The sequence below is a fragment of the Candoia aspera genome, chromosome 9 (assembly GCF_035149785.1).
Source record: "Candoia aspera isolate rCanAsp1 chromosome 9, rCanAsp1.hap2, whole genome shotgun sequence".
NCBI lineage: Eukaryota > Metazoa > Chordata > Lepidosauria > Squamata > Boidae > Candoia > Candoia aspera.
In genome coordinates, this window is record NC_086161.1 from 2,148,535 (window position 1) to 2,167,212 (window position 18,678).

At 45.6% G+C, this 18,678-nt stretch overlaps 1 protein-coding gene across 3 annotated transcripts in view; it reads right to left on the minus strand.

The window, feature by feature from the left end:
• Positions 1 to 18,678, minus strand: part of NCAM1 (neural cell adhesion molecule 1) — a 176,531-nt gene that overhangs the window by 15,472 nt on the left and 142,381 nt on the right. For all 3 annotated transcript variants that reach the window (XM_063311500.1, XM_063311498.1, XM_063311499.1), the window contains one exon: positions 264 to 388. In XM_063311500.1, the coding sequence (XP_063167570.1) occupies positions 264 to 388 (125 nt within the window). The remainder of the gene's footprint in view (positions 1 to 263; positions 389 to 18,678) is intronic.

The window sequence follows — 18,678 nt, forward strand, 5'->3', positions numbered from 1 at the left end:
ACTTGATTTTAAGTTTAAAGAAGAAATAGGGTTTTTTTTACAAGGCAATGTCAGTACCTTTTTCTAGAAAGCCCCCTGCCCCAAAGCTATTGTAATATACGCTTACTAGACACAATACAGACATACAGCATTCCTTCTGCTCTTCCCAATATCCAAATGCATACAAATTTAACTGACACAACTAAGAGTTGTTTCTTTTAAATATCCTCCAAGGGTTAAAAACCAGCCGCAGAAGCTAACCAAGGTTAGTCAGCCAGACTTACAACTCTGTATTTAATGAGATAATGGCGGATAGGAGAGCCCCCGTCATCCTGCTTGATGAGATTCACTTTGATGGAGTTTCCGTCTTCTCCCACGTGGCCTTCCAGCTTTGGCGCGCTGGGCTCCCCTGCCAAAATAGGTGCAATTTCACATTGAATGGGACAAGCAATTGACTCAACAAATAAACAATGACATCCTACATTCAACCCAGTTAAAATGGCTCCAGTGGCCCAATTCAGAAGGTAGGGCCATCTTCAAACCACCAACTGCTGACTAGTGGTACATCATTTGATTTTAGACATATTTTCACGGAAGCCTAAGAGTTTGTCATGAATGGAAAGGATTTGAAGAAGATTTATTATCCATCTGGAAACCTGGAGGCCTAAGCAAGTCTCCTGAGCCCATGGCCAAAAGGAGTAGACAGGAAAACAGGAGGGAGCCTGGAACTTTGCCCTAATTTTTGCAGGATCTGAATATTTTAAAAAATGTTAATAGATATTTTATTTATTTGTTGGATTTATATCCCATTTTCCTTCAGAAGGAGCTCAAAGCAGTACACATGGTGCTCCCGTGTCCCACTTTCCCTGGAAGCCTAACACAGCTACATTTCCTTTTTTGCCCCCAGCTGGTTGAAAATCACACAGCCCTTATTTGGTTTCTTGTCAGGTTTCAACTGCATGATTTTAGAAGGCTCTGGAGTCTGCAAGCAACTTGTGCATTGATCGCCCACCTCTGCACTAGAGGAATCTCTGAGTCGGCATACGTTCCAGGTCGAAACAGCTTTTCTGCTTAGGTTCATCACTACACGCACACGCACACACACACACACACGCTTTTGTTGCCAGAGTGAAAACTAAAACAACTAGTTAAGTACAGTAGATCCTACAGAAGCCAACATGAAGGAGAAGTTGAAACCAAACTGAAATTTCAGGAAAAAACCCAGAGAATTCTCGCCTCCCCCAATTCCTTACCCTTCTCCATAAGGCAACGTCCCTGAAACTGGTGGTCTCTCCTGATGAGGCCCTAAACGATGCTAAGCATGGGGCTGGGGCGAGAAGGCAGAAGAGTGGGCTGGCTGCCCACTCAGTTGCCGCTGCAGCCACCGATGGCCAAAAACAAAGCAAAAAACCCGAAAGCAAAAGGAAAGGAAAAGGAAAGCCCACTTTAGGACAATCAAAAGAAGTTCCAGGGCTACAGGAAACTCTAAATGCAAGCAAGTAATAATCTAGAATTTCTCTCCACTGGACGATAGTCTGTGGAATGATTTTCCAGTCCCACCAGTCACGATCGAGCGTTTCATTTGTATTCAGAACCAGAAAGGAGCCTGGCGGCTCCTACTCTGGGAAGGATGGGGAAGAAAAGACCCCTAGTCTGATCCAAGAGCAGCAGTTCCTGGTTCTTAAAAAAAAGAGATGGAGCAGCAGCTGCCCGCAAGGCTCTCCTGGAGGATATTCCAGAGAAGGGTGCCGAGTTGCCTTCCTGAGAGGTTTGCAAGACAGGGCCCAGAGGCTACTGGTTACAGCTTCTTCCTGGCCAGGCCTAACCTGTATCATCCAAGGGAAGGGAAAAAGGGCCTTGAGGGAAGCCAGCTCCACAGTTCAGGAAAAGTGGAAGTTTGTGTCTACGGTTGTGCTATGCGCCACCAAAGGGGAATTTGTATCTTGGGGAGTTGTTTAAATAATTTTTCCCCGGGTTCGGAGATAGAAACATCAAGTTGGTGACGACTTGTGTGACTGTGCCATTCTCTAAGAAAATAATCAAGGCAAAGAGCTCCGGCCTCCCTTTGCCTTCTGCTTCCTGAAAGCAAAACCGAGGCGCTCTCTGCCACTTTTTTCTGGGACCAAAAGGGAGTGATGTTACGAGTGGGCCACGTGCCCGAAGGGTTGGGGGCTGGACAATGGCGACCCACTGCAGGTGAAAGAGGGAAGTGTCACTCTGATCTAATTTCTTGCCTTCCAGTTGAAAAAAGGGGCCTTTCTTTCCTTTCAGCATAGCTCCAGTGTCATGCTCTGAAGGTCAGTTCCATTGCTTGGCAGTTAATAGGCAACAGAAAGAAAATTGCATCCCTGTTCCCCAGCCCGGCTACCTCCAGCAACGGGAGTCCCCCATCCTCCCTCACGGATGCGCTTGCTGCAAATGAGGAGGAGGAATCGATAACTGTCAGCGCTCCCTGCATTCCACCTTCTCCGAGGGCATTGATTTATGCCTCCTTTTTCTCTTAAGGGAAAATTCCTGACAAGCATTTCGGCCCTGACAGCGGCTGGGGAACAGTGACAAGTGGAAGCCGAGAAGAAGCACCAAACCAGTTATTTCTTCGGATGCCGGTTGCCCAAGAGGGATCAGACAATTCGGAGTTCGAATTTTTTTGCTATCCAGGTAAGGTCAAAAGGCTCAGGGGGAAGATCTGCACCAGACAACGGAAATGTAATGGAATCCAGGATCAGCTTTTCGACAGATGGAAAGCCAACCAACCCAATCTCAATTCTGGAAAATTCTAGCCACAAAAAAATGGTGATAGCACCATGAACTCATGAGGAGGAAGAAAAAGACCTGTATGTGCACCCACTGCCCACGCTAGAACAGTTGGGGGTAAGGGAGCACGGGGAAGGTCAAGCAAAGCGGTTCTCATGGAACCGGGGCTGCATCACCATCCGATGCCAATGGAACTCTACAGGATCTGTTCTACAGAGGAGATGTGGGGTTTTTCGTTTAGACAACTGCATCAATTTTAAGGAATAACTACCGGGGGAGGGGGATACTTTTATTAGCACGTAGCGAAAAAGCACAAAAAATAAATCCCAGAAATTTCAGAGACAAATGGACAATTCCTCTGACATCAGGGATCTGTTACTTTGCCTAAGATCTATTTAGCCAGATCTTAACTTTTAGCTGTGGTTTGTGTGCATATGCTTTTAAAAAAAGAACTGTGCTTTCTTCCTTCTTTCCTCTAATGACTGGGTTGAAGAAGCAGAAGCAAGGTGTAGCACGATGAAATCTCTGTGCTTTAGCAAGCTCTGCCACGTATGTGTTCCTCAGTGCATTAGAACATGCTAGCAGTAGGAATGAAAAACAGATTACAGCTGTCACAATAAATGCCACAACTGAGATTATCCCTGGTTGTTCTTATTTTTCATAGCCCTCTTGATTAATGTGTGACAATGTATATAGATAGTTCTCCCCCCCTCCTTTCTGTTTTTGTTTAGGGTTTTTTTTGTAGTTTTTAATCGAGTTCTTTCCTTTTTTAAATTTGTGCATTTTTTCCATTTCTGTCTGTAAAGTTTGTTCAGATAAATTGTTTAAATAAAAAAGAAAAAGAAAGAAAGTAGTAGCTGATTCCTACCTGTCTTTTCAAGTTCATACATTATTATTCAGTTATTTACTCTATTTCCATCCTTTTTAGCCAACCAGAGCACTTAAGGCAACTGACAACAAAAATGAATTTTGCTTTAACTAGAAGCAAAAATGACACTGTTGAAATGACACAAGGGCTAATACGTTAAAGCCAGTTCGAGAGACCAGGAGAAGCCGGTGTCTTGACATCCTTCCTACGAGAAGAGTGTGGTGGGCTTGCTGCCAGGCCCGAGCACTTGCGGCACGCTGGGGAACAGCCCGTAGGAAGGAAGCGTCCATCCCAGGCGGACCGGCCCTTTCAGTGGGGATGCAGATGCAAACATCTGCCTGACAGGGTCTCTCTCTTCCCCACGCCCCAACCTTTGACAGGGCAGAAGAGAGCGATGATACTGTGAGCCAAAGTCTGGAGGGGAAGGGAAGGGCCCTCGCGGCAAATAAGGCAGGCCAGCGCCTTGAGAGGAGGCAGAGGAGGGCAAAACCCGGCGGCGGCTGCCTCGGTGAGCGGGTGAGGCTTCCGGAACAAGGGAGGGGAGGCCTACAGACCTCACCCACAGAGGCAAGGACTGCTCCCGGCAGAGGCTTCCTGCCCTCTCCCTCCTCGCTGGAGACATACACTCTTCTACGTGGGGAGGAGCATCTCCCTTTTTGTGGATCAGCGTTTCTCAACCTTGGCAGCTTGAAGGTGTGTGGACTACAACTCCCAGAATTCCCCAGCCAGCATGGCTGGGTGGGGAATTCTGGGATTGGAGTCTACACGTCTTCAAGTTGCCACAGTTGAGAAATGCTGGTGTGGACACATGTGGGAAAGGGATCCCCATGTGGCTGCGGCTTAAAACGGGCTGCCTTATTTTACAGGAAATTAGTTTTAATCAATAGTTATTCATTTAATAGTTATTCATTGGAATAATTTTTCAACCCTTTTTTCTGAGAATGGTTTCTGGCCTGTGTCTATAAATGTGCATCAGCATTTCTTTCCCCTTGGACTATATTATTTTAATGGGTTAGGGGTTTTTAGATTTTTTTTACTTATTTATTTACTGTATGTATTGTTTACCAGCCAGAGTTATGTACCTCAGAGGGGTGGCTATACAGATTTTTTAAACAAACAAATAAGTAAATAAATGTCACCCACACATCTTCAAGTGTGTTGTATGCACCTATTTACTGAGGATGGGGGAAGATCTCTTAGAATGGTTTCAGATGGAGTTGGTAACTCTAGGCTGGCAGGATTACGAACCTAGGCATTGCACAAGATTTTTGACTGCATTTATACTTTTTTCTAATTTTTCCTTCTTCCAGAGGACCATCTGAAATTCAAGATTCACTCCCCTTGGGGAATGATGATAATAACAGTACAGTACCTTCACATACGTAGTTTGTTAGAAGTGCCTAACTGAGCAGCACCCAGTTTTCCTGATGGGTGGCGTACAGAAAGCTCTCCAACCCTCAGGCTCTGGGGCTGCAGCTTTTTCAAAACCCATAGTCGGAACGCTCTTAAGGGGCTCTTACAATCATTGTCCCAGTTTTGGGGACAGAATATTATTTTCCGTCTGCTGTAAAATTATTCACTCTGGCCTTTGAGCTTGTCTTGGTATCAAAGGAAGGAAAACCAGGTCTCTGGTTCCAACTGAGAACCAGATCTCTACAGCAAAATCAGCCAGAGTTCCAAATGCTGCTCTTGAGGGAGGTTGGTTTTGCAAACTCTGTTTTAAACCCAGAGCAATTCGGAAGCTATAACGCTTAGAGGTGAAATTACATCACAGCACAGATTAAATGAGAACAAATTAGCTCTGACAGGCTGCAGAGTAGCAGCGGGGGAGGGGGAGAGAAGAGCAAACTGTGGCAGGTTGCTTCTCTTGAGCATCCTCAGAGCCCGGAGATGCTAACAGGATGATTTTCCCCACAGTCCTTGCGAACCATCTATCTCCAGCAGCCTGCCAAAGGATGACAAGGAAGAATTCCCTGCTGTGGAGCATTTATGGTTTGTCTGCACAGATCGGGGGCTCATCTCCACAGGCTTACTGCATCTGCAGTGCAGATATCTGAGGACCGACTCAGGCCAAGGAGCTTTACCTCCCCTCTCCTGAGACCACAGGCAAATTTACACTTCCCGTGGGGATCTCGACTGAGGCCTCCTGACTCTGTATCAGAAGATTAACATGACACAACTCTTCCCTCCCTTCCTACTCTTCCTGCCCCAACCAATGCCACTGCAGTATCACCCTAATCAGAACAAGCAACTGCCCAAAAGCAAAGAGACATGCTTGAGATTAAGATTTTCCGGTGACATCTTCCTGTAGGGAGTGTGTGGTCCGCATACAGCGACCCTCAGGAAGTTCACCGTTTGTCCAGAAATGCCTGGACTTCTCCTCAACCAGGCCCACCCCGAAACACCTTTCAGAGGCATGTCCCTTGCAGCTGTGTAATACCAGGAGAACTTCCTTGTGCTCCTTCCCTCTCAAGGTCTACCTCTTTGACCAGGACCGCTGTTCAGTGCTGCTCACGGTCTTTCTTACTCTCTGGGAAAGGGTTCTCACACGTCTGCAAGAAGGATGCAGCTCTGCAGTGGAAGCTCCTCTTAGCCTGTCCCAGACAAAGGTTTCTGATGGACACGTCACCGTGCAGTTGGACTCTGCCTGCCAGCCAAGAGTCACATCCTTCGGCCATGTCCTCTGACAGGCATGCATTTAAGTAATACATTATAGGGGCCTTTACGTGAGTACAACTGCAGTCCAAAGTACCATCTTCCCTTTGAACTCAGTGAAACTTAGTTTTGAGTAAACCGTCCTGTAAAGTAATAATAAACAACTTGGAATTAACTGCATGAATTTTATCTTTTTTCTCATTTTGATCTCACTTTAAATTCAGATCTTGCCAGCAGCATTTGACACATCCTCCTCAGAACTCAGGTGCTCATAGAGGAGTATTATTAACACAATGAAGCTGTTTTTTCAGAGTCAGGATAGGCATGAGGATGGATCCACAGCAAGAAACATTTAGACATCTTTACTGCAGGCCCATGGCAGGTTTTGTAATTTTTAAACTCAGACTGCACAGTTTGGACAAAAGTCCTGGATTCACTGTATGACTTCAAGCTGATACGATTAGTGGAGTAGAACTGTCACTAAAAGATGCAGGGCTTGGCTGGAATTCCCCCCCCCCCTTCTTTTGTCACTTCTAAATGGAAAGAGGCTTTGAAAGTCTGGACCAGACTCAGAATAGACCTTCGTCTTCAAGTGACAAAAGCTGAAGAAAAAAAGACGTTATGGTTATCATGAAGTCAACAACCCCCACCCCTGAGAAGGAGAGAGGGAGATGACCATACTTAGAGCTTATACACAACCTAGAAGAAAAGGAATCAGGAGGGCGACCTCCTTTTGCACAGGGTCTTCACATGATGTTATTTGTCTTGGATTTATAGCAGGGACAGGCAACCTTCAGCTTTGGCACACAACGCTCATAAGCCCTGACCATGCTAAATGGGGTTTATGAGAGTTGTAGTCCAAAACACAGGAAAGCCTACCCCAGCTGCCCCTGAGAGGAACACCCAGGGCTGCTTCTACTTTTCTAGCTGGGCACCACGCTCTCTCTCCTGGGCTTCAGGCTTCCTGGCCCTCCCTGGGGATCCTCTCCTGCCTCAGTATTCAAGTGCTCTTTGGTTCAGCAAGAGAAAAAGCCGGTGAGCACATATGCTACTCAGGCATCTCTGGAGCAAAGGGTGGCATTAAGATGCAACGAAAGAAGTTGTTCTTCTTTGCCAACAGCATAGTTTCTCCATCACTTCAGCAAGTGGGAGAAGAACAACCCACTAGGGTAGACCCAACTGAGGAGACATGAGCAGGGGGGCATAAAAAATGTACGGTCCCAGTCCTCTCCTTGGAGCATGATTAAAGACTCTTGTCCCCACTCCCTGTCCCATGCCATTCAAACCCTCCAATGGCCCCCTTTGGTCACTGTGTAAAATGGGTTTAGAACTGTGACAAAAGCAGATGCCACAGTTTCAAACCATGATTGATACTCATCACAAGTTGGTAAATAGCTGAGGTAGAAAGAGACAAAGAGGAAAAGAAAAGGAAGAGGGTTAAAGTAATACACAAAGAAATGAGATGGATGGAAAAAATACAAAAGGCTGTACAAAAACCAAGAAGGCTGAGTGTTAGTTCCACGGGGATGTCGCCAAACATCTGTGGAAGGAGAGAGAGAACAGGACAGTGGCTTCTTCACTCCACATGTGGCAACAGCTGTTGAGTTACTGATGTTAGTTTCCCGGGCAAACCCCTGCTTGAATGCAAAGGAGAGCAGCAGTCCAAGATGTGAGTCAAAGGGAGTGAAATGATGATTGCCTTGGCAAGTTTTCCAAACAAACTATTGATCTCCTGGAAAGCAAAAAGGCAAGGGTTGTTGGTCTTCTTGAATGGCATGCATGGATTAATAAAGTGAAATTCCAGGCAATTCTTCCTTCCTCATGGCAACCAACTCAAACTGGAAGGTAAGCACTTTTCCTTATATCACAAAGGCCAAATTGTTTGCTTCCGTATTCTTGAAAAATGACAAATGTACTCCAGATGTAATGATAAAGGGCAGATGCTTTCAGTAGGGTTTTAAAGACTTTCTGGCCCATAAGAGGTACAAACGGTAGAGCAGGAAGCACTACGAGAACATTTCATCTATGCCAGTTTTATTCCCATTGGATGAACAAACTCTGCAAAAAGTTGAATCACACACTTTATCGATTTATGGCTTACTTTTATATAATTGACTCACTTCCTAGTTACCTTCTGCCTTCTTGCTCAAATAAGGATGTTTTTACCAGCCATTCTCTTTCTCCCTGTTCCTGTTTAGGATAATCAGGGAAGATAAGTCTAAGGACATAGCAGACAGGTAAACTCTGTGAACGAATAAAACATTCCAAAAAAGGAGGACAAGTGTAGTCCAGGAGAAGTGATACTCGGGATTTTCCCAAGCGGTGCTCCTTATTATCTCCCATCTCTCCATAACATCCAAGCATACTTGCCTGTGCCATTAGCAATGAGCCCTGGCCTCTTATCCAAGCATCTCATCACCGATTGCTGCTGGCACAGAGGTGGAGAATTGGTCTTCAGCCATGGGCTACTATTTAGTAGACCCAGTCCAAGAAAACCAGAGCCAGATGAGTCTTTCAGAGGTCACCCAAGATCCTGTGCTACAACAGATTTCTCCTGGAAATCTTTCTCTTCTGTGGAACATCAAACTTCCTTAACTCGACTGTTATATCTATGCAACAATTACAGCATTCCAGGACTCGCACTATAACGTGGATCCACTGATGGACCAGGAACTGCAGGATGAGCAAGGACAAGTGAAGAAGCTTGCATTTTTTTACTCTACACTAACCACTGGATCTACAACTTATCCTGGCCCCTACTTTCAGGACGATATCTCTGTTTGAAACATGCTCTGTTTCGGTGTGGAAGAAAAATACCCCTAATAATATAAATGGAGAAACTGACCCCTGGCATGACGGAAGCAAACAGTTTAGCCTTGCATTCCCAAGTGCATCACTATCTTGCCAGCACAGAAGAGCAACGGAATGATGAACTTTAGGTGGGTTGCATGCAGACATAATGTGTTGAACAAAGCTTTAAAAAATAATGAGGGGTTATAGAAGGAAAATTTTAAGTGAGGAAAATTCAGAGGTTCTGAATGGAACAGAACTGTTGTGTTTTAATTTGCTTTATTTTGTCCTGTGCAGAACTTGTTAACCAATCAGAACAAAGCTGTGTTTTGTTGCTGTCATTTAAATTTTTTACCTTCTGTTCACCAGCGTGGACGACATCATCAGCACCATGCAAGCCACATGACATAGTCACATGATACGCACGCACATGATTTGGTTGAAAGGAAAGTGGAGGAAGTCACATGAAAAATACAAAAAAAAAAAAAATTAAAAAAACTGATGTAAACAATGGGCAAAAAAGAATCAACAACATTTACAGATTAAAGTCTAAACAAAATCAAATTAGCCATTCTATTGAAACACCAGAGCAGACAGTTAAAAAACAAAACAAACAAAAAAGAACAAAAACATTCACCAGTCTAAAAACCACAAGATTATTATTAAACAAGCGCAAGCACTGAGATCCTTATAGGAGGAGGTTTGGTTGGTTAGGCAGAGCTATGGGGCTGCATATTAATTAATGCCAAGTCAGGTAAAGAGTCACAAAACATCACTGAGACCAAAGAAGGCTTCCTCTCAGAAACTGAATCCTGGCAACAGCTATAACACAAGGAAAAGAAAAGAAAAGAAAAGAAAAGAAAAGAAAAGAAAAGAAAAGGGAAGAAGGTATTTCACTGAGCAACAGATCATTCTTCCAAAGGAACACTGTGAAGAAGACAGTCAGCTTCTAAAATTTAAGGCAAATGGCACGTGACTCCTCTTTTCTGCAGGAACAGAAGAAGGAAGGAAAACCAATGGGATCCCACCTGCCTGCCCACCCTGCCAGCTGTGTGGGGAGACAGAACGAGGGTGGCGAGAAATGAGCTCCAGGCTTCCAGCATCAGTGGCTGCAGACCAACTGGAACCGTCCAGTTAGGATGGGACAGGTCTTCAGGGCTGAGCAAGATTGCGAAAGGGTCAGTCAGTAATTTCACCGTATGTGGAAACTCACATTTGTCAGTGTCACAGTTTGAGCTCGAGGGGAGAGCTCCTGAACAGGAACATAAGGCCACACCATCCCATGTTCTTATTACTGCACAGGAACAACCCAGCCATTGTTTTCTGCTGTTCTTTTCAGCATTTTATAGCTTTATATGGCTAAACTGTTCTCTTGCTGTGAGGAAAGGCAAGTGGGGACTGCAAATCTTATAGATTCCCAAACAAGTGAAGATCTCTTTGCTAGCAGCATCTCAAAGCCCACAGACAGTCAAAGCATCCCACATCAACCCTGTTGTGTTTAAAGTGGGATCAGAGGCATTGGGAGACAGAAAGGCTAGTTGTCTGGAAGGGCCCTTATCGAGCAAGCCCAGGTCCAAGAGTACTGAAGTAACACAGTCTGACACCCAAGAGATTCAGATCCAAGTCTTGGGCGCTTCCACGGTTTCTCCGCAGCCCGCCACCTCCCAGCCCCCTTCTCCATTAATATCTACCCATCTTCATGAAACCTTTTGGCCCAACTTAAATGTATACCTTGCAGTCATGAAAAGAAATGGTGATGTGGGAGGAAGAAAGAGGAGACCTTTCTTTCGTTGTTAATGAAACTCTTGTCATCAAACACTGCATTTGAGCAGCTTTGTGGAAACAGAAATCTAAGACCAAAAATCCATTTGAAGTCTTCTCACTCAATAAGCCCTTGCATGGGCAGTCCTTTCACAGAAGCTTGGTATCACCTGCCCATATTATCCTTCACCCATTTCTTCTTTTCTGTGAAATAATCTGTGCATGTGTGCGGGGGGCGGGGGAGAGAGAGCGAAAAGGGAGGGAGGGAGGGAGACTACACCAACCTACTTTAGGGACTCAGGATGTGGGATGTGGGAATTATATGAAAAAGACTTCCTTCCTTCCTTCCTCTCCCTCCCTCCCCTTTTAATATTTTAACTGGCCAAGATTGTTCTGCACTGGACAGCGGTCACAACGTGTGGTGGTCCATCAGTCCCTATGTGTCAAAAAGGGACAGAACCAAAGCACTCAAAAAGTTTCAGGCTGCTGCCTGCCCTGGTGCTCAAAGCCACAGGAAACATCCCATCTGCTTCAATGCCATCTCAAAGGAAGCCACAATGGGATTTTGTTCTTCTTGCTTGGTTTCATGCTTTGGTTCAGTTCCTAGTTCAAGCTTACTGAGGCTGTGGTTGTGTGTGTGTGTGTGTGTGTGTGTGTGGTGGAGTGCTGTTGAGATAGACATTTTTCAAAACTCTGAGCTGTAAACACAAAGGGTAAATTTCATTCCAACTGAACAAACAATCCTGCATTGGAATTATGCTGCATAAAGCAATTTCAGAAGTCGTAGTCCTTTAGCTGGAAGGGACTAAGGTCCAGAGAAATGAATGGGGCTGAGTTTGAAAATTAAATTATGAGAGAAAAACAGAAAATTGCCTATGTCTTAAATTCCCTACTCTATCCACTTTTAGAGCTGACCCAGTTGAAACCTTCTGCAAATGTTACCTTATTGCAAACTTCTAAGTGGTTTAAAAATATTGTCAAGCCAATTTTATGACATCAGGAGTTTCAGATGCAAGGATATTGCATATCCTGTATTTTAAGCTTCTGTGTTAAATGCAAATATTACCATAAATGGAGGTGAAGCCACCCAGGTTTGTCTGAAATGTGGGCAATACAAGCTGAAATAAATGATTCAATAAATGTGCCAATCTTTGCTTGGGAAAAATGATGACGGGCCTGGTCTGCTCTGTAGCTTACTTACACTGGTGTAAGCCCCAAACAAATCCTTGAAAGTAACTGAGTTTAAGGATTTAAAGTCACTGAGTCCCTGAGTTTAGGGACTCAGCAGTGTTTTGTGGAGATGACCCTTATCCAGCTTTTGGCTATGGTTTTTTAATCTATTACAGCAAGTGGAAGCATTCAGTTGAGATAGGCTGATCTAAAACAAAGGTGAGATCTAGTTAGTACTTGAAAAGGAGACCATAGAATAATCCCAGCAAATTAAGTCAGAGTGGGCAGTCCTAAAAGCATCCCAAGGAGAGTGATGATAAAACAATATGGACGTAGCTACCTAGCTACCAGGAATCAAAATTGACTCCAAGGAGACTTTCCAAACACTGAATGATTATCTTCTTCCAGTTGCAGAATGACAAAAGACAGTGGCTCTTCTACTTGTTTTTCAAGAGCATTTGCAGGAAAATGCAAAGCAAAAAACCCCTCCATAATAGAATGGAAGAGCTTTCTTTGCAATATATCTGCTTCCAAACTGCAGTCCCCTCCATGGTGCCCCCAAGGTATCAGTTAACTGCGAATTCTGCTCTCTCACAGCAACGAACTGCTCTGCTCCAAGATAAGCCAGCTGACACAGAACTAGGTGATGGGGCACTACCTCGTCCTCTCTACCAGGAAAACATACATTCTGTGTGCATTCCTTCAGTTCTGATTTCAGACATTTGGACTAAGAGCAAGAAGACCAGATGTGTCCACCTAGGCAAATACAAGCAAACTGTGTGTGAGCTAAGATCTGGAGGAAGTTGAGAATTAGGATGCCATGTGCCCTAATGACTGTCTTTGCCTAAATGCAAGCAAGTGTGCTTCTTCTTTGGTTCTGTTTGCTGAGTGAGTAAACAAGTGAGTGAGTGAATGAATGACAGAAACTCTGTTCAGTGCCCTGTCCTCATCTGACTTAGGGCAGCTCCTTTATCAACCAAGAAATACAAATCCAGCTAAGAAATTTGGAAGTTATCTAGGGGGTACAGCACATGCTTCCAGCTCTTGCTGGAAATAGGTGGTGAGACATGGGGAGGAAATCAACTCAAATGGATCTCCTGCTTTCAGCTGGTGCAGAATTAAGTCACCCCTTGGAGGGCCCTGAAGACGACCTCCCTCTCTTTCTTTTGAGTGGGAACACTTAGGACGCTGCCCTTTACCACCGCCAAAGGGTTCAGTTTTAATTAAAGGTCCACATCATTCCCCCATCCCCATGGACTCATTTGAAGTTTCCCAAATAGCCATATATCCAAAGCCATGGCTTAAGTTTAAGGACTGGATGCCTTGGAGACCTGAAAAAACTTTTCAAGGTCCTTGAGTCTTATGTTTTCTTTGAGTCTCTTCAGATTTATCCTAGTCCATTTTTAAATGAATACTAATATAATCTAATTCATCTCTGCCATTTGCAACGATCATTAAGCTGCTTACAAAGAGAGAGAAAAGAGGAAGTGGGTGGAGAGGAGAAAAGTGCTATCTGGAACATGGCGAAAAATCCAAACAAATCCTCCCACTGGGAGCCTGAGGGGGGGAGGAAGGCACCTCCCCCCTTCCCTTAATTCAAGCCCACCCGGTCCACACCCGCTGGGCAACCAGCCCTCTGATGCTGCAGAGCCCCAGCCAAAAGGGACCATGGGGTTGGGGGGGAGGGCAAAGGGGCAGGAGAAGACGCCATGTTAAGAGGGAGGGAAGGGGAGGAGGCCATCCTGATACTCCCACACTCTGACTCTGTACCTTCAGTTTCGATGGGATGCTGGGTTGCTATGGAACCATGAAGGAGAGATAAGACACAAGAAGGTAAAGCCCTCTCTGAAGATATACTATGAAGGGAAATAAAAGGCAGAGGGCAGGGAGAGAGACAAAGCCCAATGAGGGGGATGAATAGAAGGACTGAGGGATGTGGCACTCTCGATTTACAGTGTAAAGACAGGCTACGAGCATAAAGGCTAGAACAGCCTTTCTCAAGCTGGCGTCCTCCAGATGTGCTGCATGAGGATCCCATTCAGCTCTTGGCAGCTGGGGATGATGGAAATCTTACCTCAGTACCTGTGGAGGACACCAAGTTGGGGAAAGCTAAGCTGCGTATTACACTTCATGGGGCTTCTTCTCAACTTCACCCACTTTGCAAGACTATGGAGAAAATAAAAGGACTGGGCAAGAGAAGGGAGGAAGGAGAAGGTGCAGTGCCCCAAACCCCCTGCAGGGAGGGTGGGACAGAAATGTAATTTATGACTGTAAGCCGCCAAGAGGCACTTGTTGAAGTCATCATCAGTGGCCTCCTCCACATAAAGTAAACATATTTCTTAGCAAGAACTTCAGAAGCGGGTGTGAAAGAGGTTCTTGTTGAGAGGAAAGATACACTGTGCCAGAAGTACTCGTTGCACTCCATGTTCCCAGGGACCAGCACCAGCTCCACCCTGGCCAAGGTGCCCCTGCCAGTCAGAGAGCGGAGGAAGCCAAAGAGAAACTGTTCCGTGGCTACCTGCTGGGTATCTGGACATAGTGGTGGAGAGAGAGACCTCTGAGGGCCAGACGCCTGACTCCAGGTCCACCTGAACTCACCAAACTGCCTTGGATACCTCTTGCTCTCTCGGCCTCGCTGTCCACCTGCCTGTAAAATGAGAATGACACCAATCTACCTCACTGTTTGCTGTTTTCTCTCCTAAAATGACTTTTTCCCCCCAAAACAGCTTGGAAAGGAAGGAAGCATGATTTCATTTGTAAGCTTCTGCCTCCCAGAAGCTTCTGGGAGTTTTCTTTTTCAAACACTATTTGAGAGGGAATTTAGAAGCCATTCAGGATTGTTCTTTACCCTATCTCAAGCTCTTTATTTAATTCTGAGGAAGCAGAATACCTCATCGTCACATTAAAACTGGGATTTCTATTTTGGGGATCTTCCACTGATGAAACTCATCTCTCACTACAGCTCGCTCTCTCTCATTTAATTCCGCCGAAAAATTTAGAAAATAACATTCCAGCAATTACGTTCAAAAGGTTAACAGCTCAATCACAACAAAGCCAAGGAATCTTTTGTGGCAACTTCATTCCTTCGCCAGGCGCTTCCTCTCTCTCTCTGAACTGCAATCAGTAGTCTAACGAAACATATTGCTTCACAGTTTCTATCTGGTCCTGATTTGACAGCAGGTATTTATTTTTAGGAAAGAGGGAGAGGAGTTGATCCTGAAGGATCAACTGCAGATGTGCAGTTCTGAGACCCACCCAGGTGACAAACACCCTTGTGACCTTTTTCCAAAGGGTTGATCTTAGGGAACCCCTTGCCCAAGAAACACGGGTTTCTGTTTACAGCTGTTCTGGCGTCACCTGAAAGCAAGTCCCTGCCCAGCCCACAGGATGGCTTGTTACGGTCAGTTTCCTGTAGACATGGCTGTTGCAACCAAGTGTTCCTTCTAGCCATCCCACTGAAGGGGATCTTCTACGTGTCCATCCGGGAGGTCCCAGCTGCCTGCACTATCTTGTATTGCACAGGCTGTACGAAGTTGACTTCCACAAGTATAATCACTGTTTGTTACACACAGTAGCTAAATCAGACTTCTCTCTCCAGCAGCAGCAGGCCGCACGTCAGAAACAGTCAACGGTGGAGGGGCCTTGCCCTGTTGGGCCTCCTGGCTGCAGATCATGGCAGTGAAATCCCACATTTTTGGCTTCATCCACCAGAACACTCTTGCATATGTATTCTCCATTGAGAGGGAGTTCAGGAAACAATGTTATGCTCCCCACTTGAAGACCTTCCATCTTCAGTTAAGGCAGGGAAAGAGTAAAGATTTCATTTTAATGGTCTGAAATCCTAAGAGGCCTCTAGGAGAGGACTCACAATCCAGGAATAGCTCCCAAAGTCAAACCAAGCTAGAACAGGAAAGACCACTCCTGCCAGTCACCACAGGTGATACTCCGCTATATGAACGGAGACATACAGGAGGAGACAGCTTCTAACCTTCTCTTCTACGGAATGGTTCTCAAACTAAAAACTAAATTCAGGTTATGGACAGATTAGTAATGGACTTATGCAGTTCTTCCCCTGATTTCTACTCACAGAATGTCAAGGCAGTCTTGAAAGGATTCCACTTTTTGCATTTTCCCTTCTGTCTTTGCCAGAGCTACTTCTGCTATTTTTTTCCTGCCTCTGACCTGAACAATCCTTAGCCACAAAATAGGGTTTGGCAGCATCTAGCACTCCTCACTTGAGACAGCCTGGGGGTGTCAATATTGCATGCCCCTGCCATGGAAGAAAGAGGAGAGGGAGAGGGAGAGGACACCCCCCCCCACTCGGCGTGGGTAGCATGCAGATCCAGACCACACTACATGCTCTGGAGAGGGGGAAAAGGAGGACAGCAACCTTTTGACCAAGCGTTAATGGGAAGTGCAACAGTGACTCTAGGGTCAGTATTATTAGAAGTGATTTACCCACTACTTTGTTTCTACAGACAAGGAGAAAGAAAATCAAAACCAAAGAGAGAAATGTTAAATTAGGAAAAATAACACGTGGATCTACATGACATGTTAAAGTCAGGGCACTTTGGGAAAAGGAATTGAGAAGCAGCACTTACGTGGCGGTGGAGTGCCTGTGGTTTCCCCATAGTTGGAAGACGGATGTAAAGAAAAGACAGACCCCAAAAAAAGAAAAGATGCAACAGAGATGAAAAAAAGGAGATGATGGAAGAAGGCACTGGAAATTGAAAACAAGTGAATGCTCTGGCCTGGCCGACCACGGAGGTCCAGACTCCCAGGAGGCAGACCAGATTTTCGGAAAAAACAAAAGGAGGCAGGCATACCAAGGCAAGGCAAAAACGGCAAAATTGGCTGTTCTTAAGTCACCTGTAAGATTTGGGGAACACATGACATATCACAGACTGGCTGCTAAGGAGCAGGGAGAGGGGAACCAGAAGTCGAAATTGTGCAGGTTATTCTGGGCATCTATGAATGATGCAGCCAGCCCAGCTTCCCTTTGTTTTTCTTTTTTCTGCATCCTTCCAAACAAAGCTTTGTCTGCAGGATCTCGCATTTTCATTTTTTAAGGATGCAACCTTTGAGACCCAGAGGCATTTCTAAAATAAAAATGCCGCTGCAGACAGATGCAAGGTCAGTTCCCCCTTTTGTAATGAATTATTATTATTATTATTAATAATAATAATAATAATAATAATAATGGGGGAGGGGAGATAGGGAATGCCAAGGGTGGGGGAGGCAGCCCCTGGGCTTTGCTGCACAGATCTGGAGGTGGAAGAAGTAGAGACAATGGAAGAGGTTTGCTCTTGATCATTTCCAGGCAGGGGAGGAGGCCACAGGCCAACCAACAATGACAAATGAGGCACAGACCTAATGATGAGCAAGATGGCTGCATCTCTGAATTTATCTCCCTGAATTCAAACAGCAGAGGCTTGAGAGGCTCAGGTGGAGCAACAACAACACACACACCCAACAGACACTGAGCTTCCCAGAGTTCATGAACTATACCGGGCAGGGAGGACCTGAACAGGACTGCAAATTGCTCATCCTCGTCCAGGGGGGAAGAAAGCTGAAAAAATGCACCGGCAGCCCCCTCTGGCGCCACCCCTCGCCTGACGCCCTTTCGTTCACCCTGAGCCCTGCCAGAATTGGGCAGGGTGGGGGGGCCGCGCAGGATACAAGCGGGAGTGGGAGGCGGCTCATTCAGGCATGCGAGCTGCAAAGCAGACATTTTTCTGTTATTTTGAACTGAATTACATTTGATCTGTTCTCCGCTAGCCAGTTTTAATGCATGCTTCAATGTTGCTTGGTCAGCACTCACTCAAGAGACAGATTGATGGGAGATTCAGATTGGATACAACAACGAAGTTCTTGTAGTTAAACCTGGAATTTACTGCCGTAAGCTGTGGCGAAGCCCGCTCCTTAGACGGCTTTAAAACGCCACGAAACAAGCCAGCTGAACCTGCTGAATCCATTGACGGCCACGTGACGCGACGGCCCTGCGCAGCCCTGGTGTTCCTCCCAAAGCAGAGTTGGGGAGGCCTGCTCCCTTCCTCACCTACGATGATCTTCCAAACCTACCTGGCTGGAAGTTATGGAAGCAGAATGTGAGATTTACCTGGGGGGAGCAACCAGAGCTCTGAGCTGGGACAAGGAGGAAGGTGGGTGAGCCCAGCCCGGAAAAAGCACCGCACCACCAGCAGTGGCTTCAGTGGAAGTGCGTGTTGGAAACTGCTTTACAACTCAAGCACGTCCTTCATGGGAGTAGAAGCTTGAAGGGCGAATTTGTTTGTTTGCCCTTCTAATCTCTTAAGCATGCCACCTACCCAGAGAGAAACTGTGCCATGGCTCCCCCAACCCATGGCAAAGATCCACATGACCTAATTTATGCAGAAGATATTAGGACAAGCATTTAAAAAAAGCCAACAGAAGTCACTGTAGTAGTAGTAGTAATAATACATTCCTAAATTATGATAGTGTACTCTCCACGATCATTTGTTGAAAACACAACTTGACAAGAGGATTAAAAAAAAAGATTCTCAAGGACATTGAGGGAACCTGGACAGAGTCTGGAAGGGGACAAAGTGAGAGGTGAAGGAGGGACAGATGAGACGCATGCCTGGTGGGAATGTGGCTGGGAAACGGGGAGCATCCAAAGGGCTGACTTTGCCAAAGCAGGGGAGAGCAGATGCGCAGGGCTT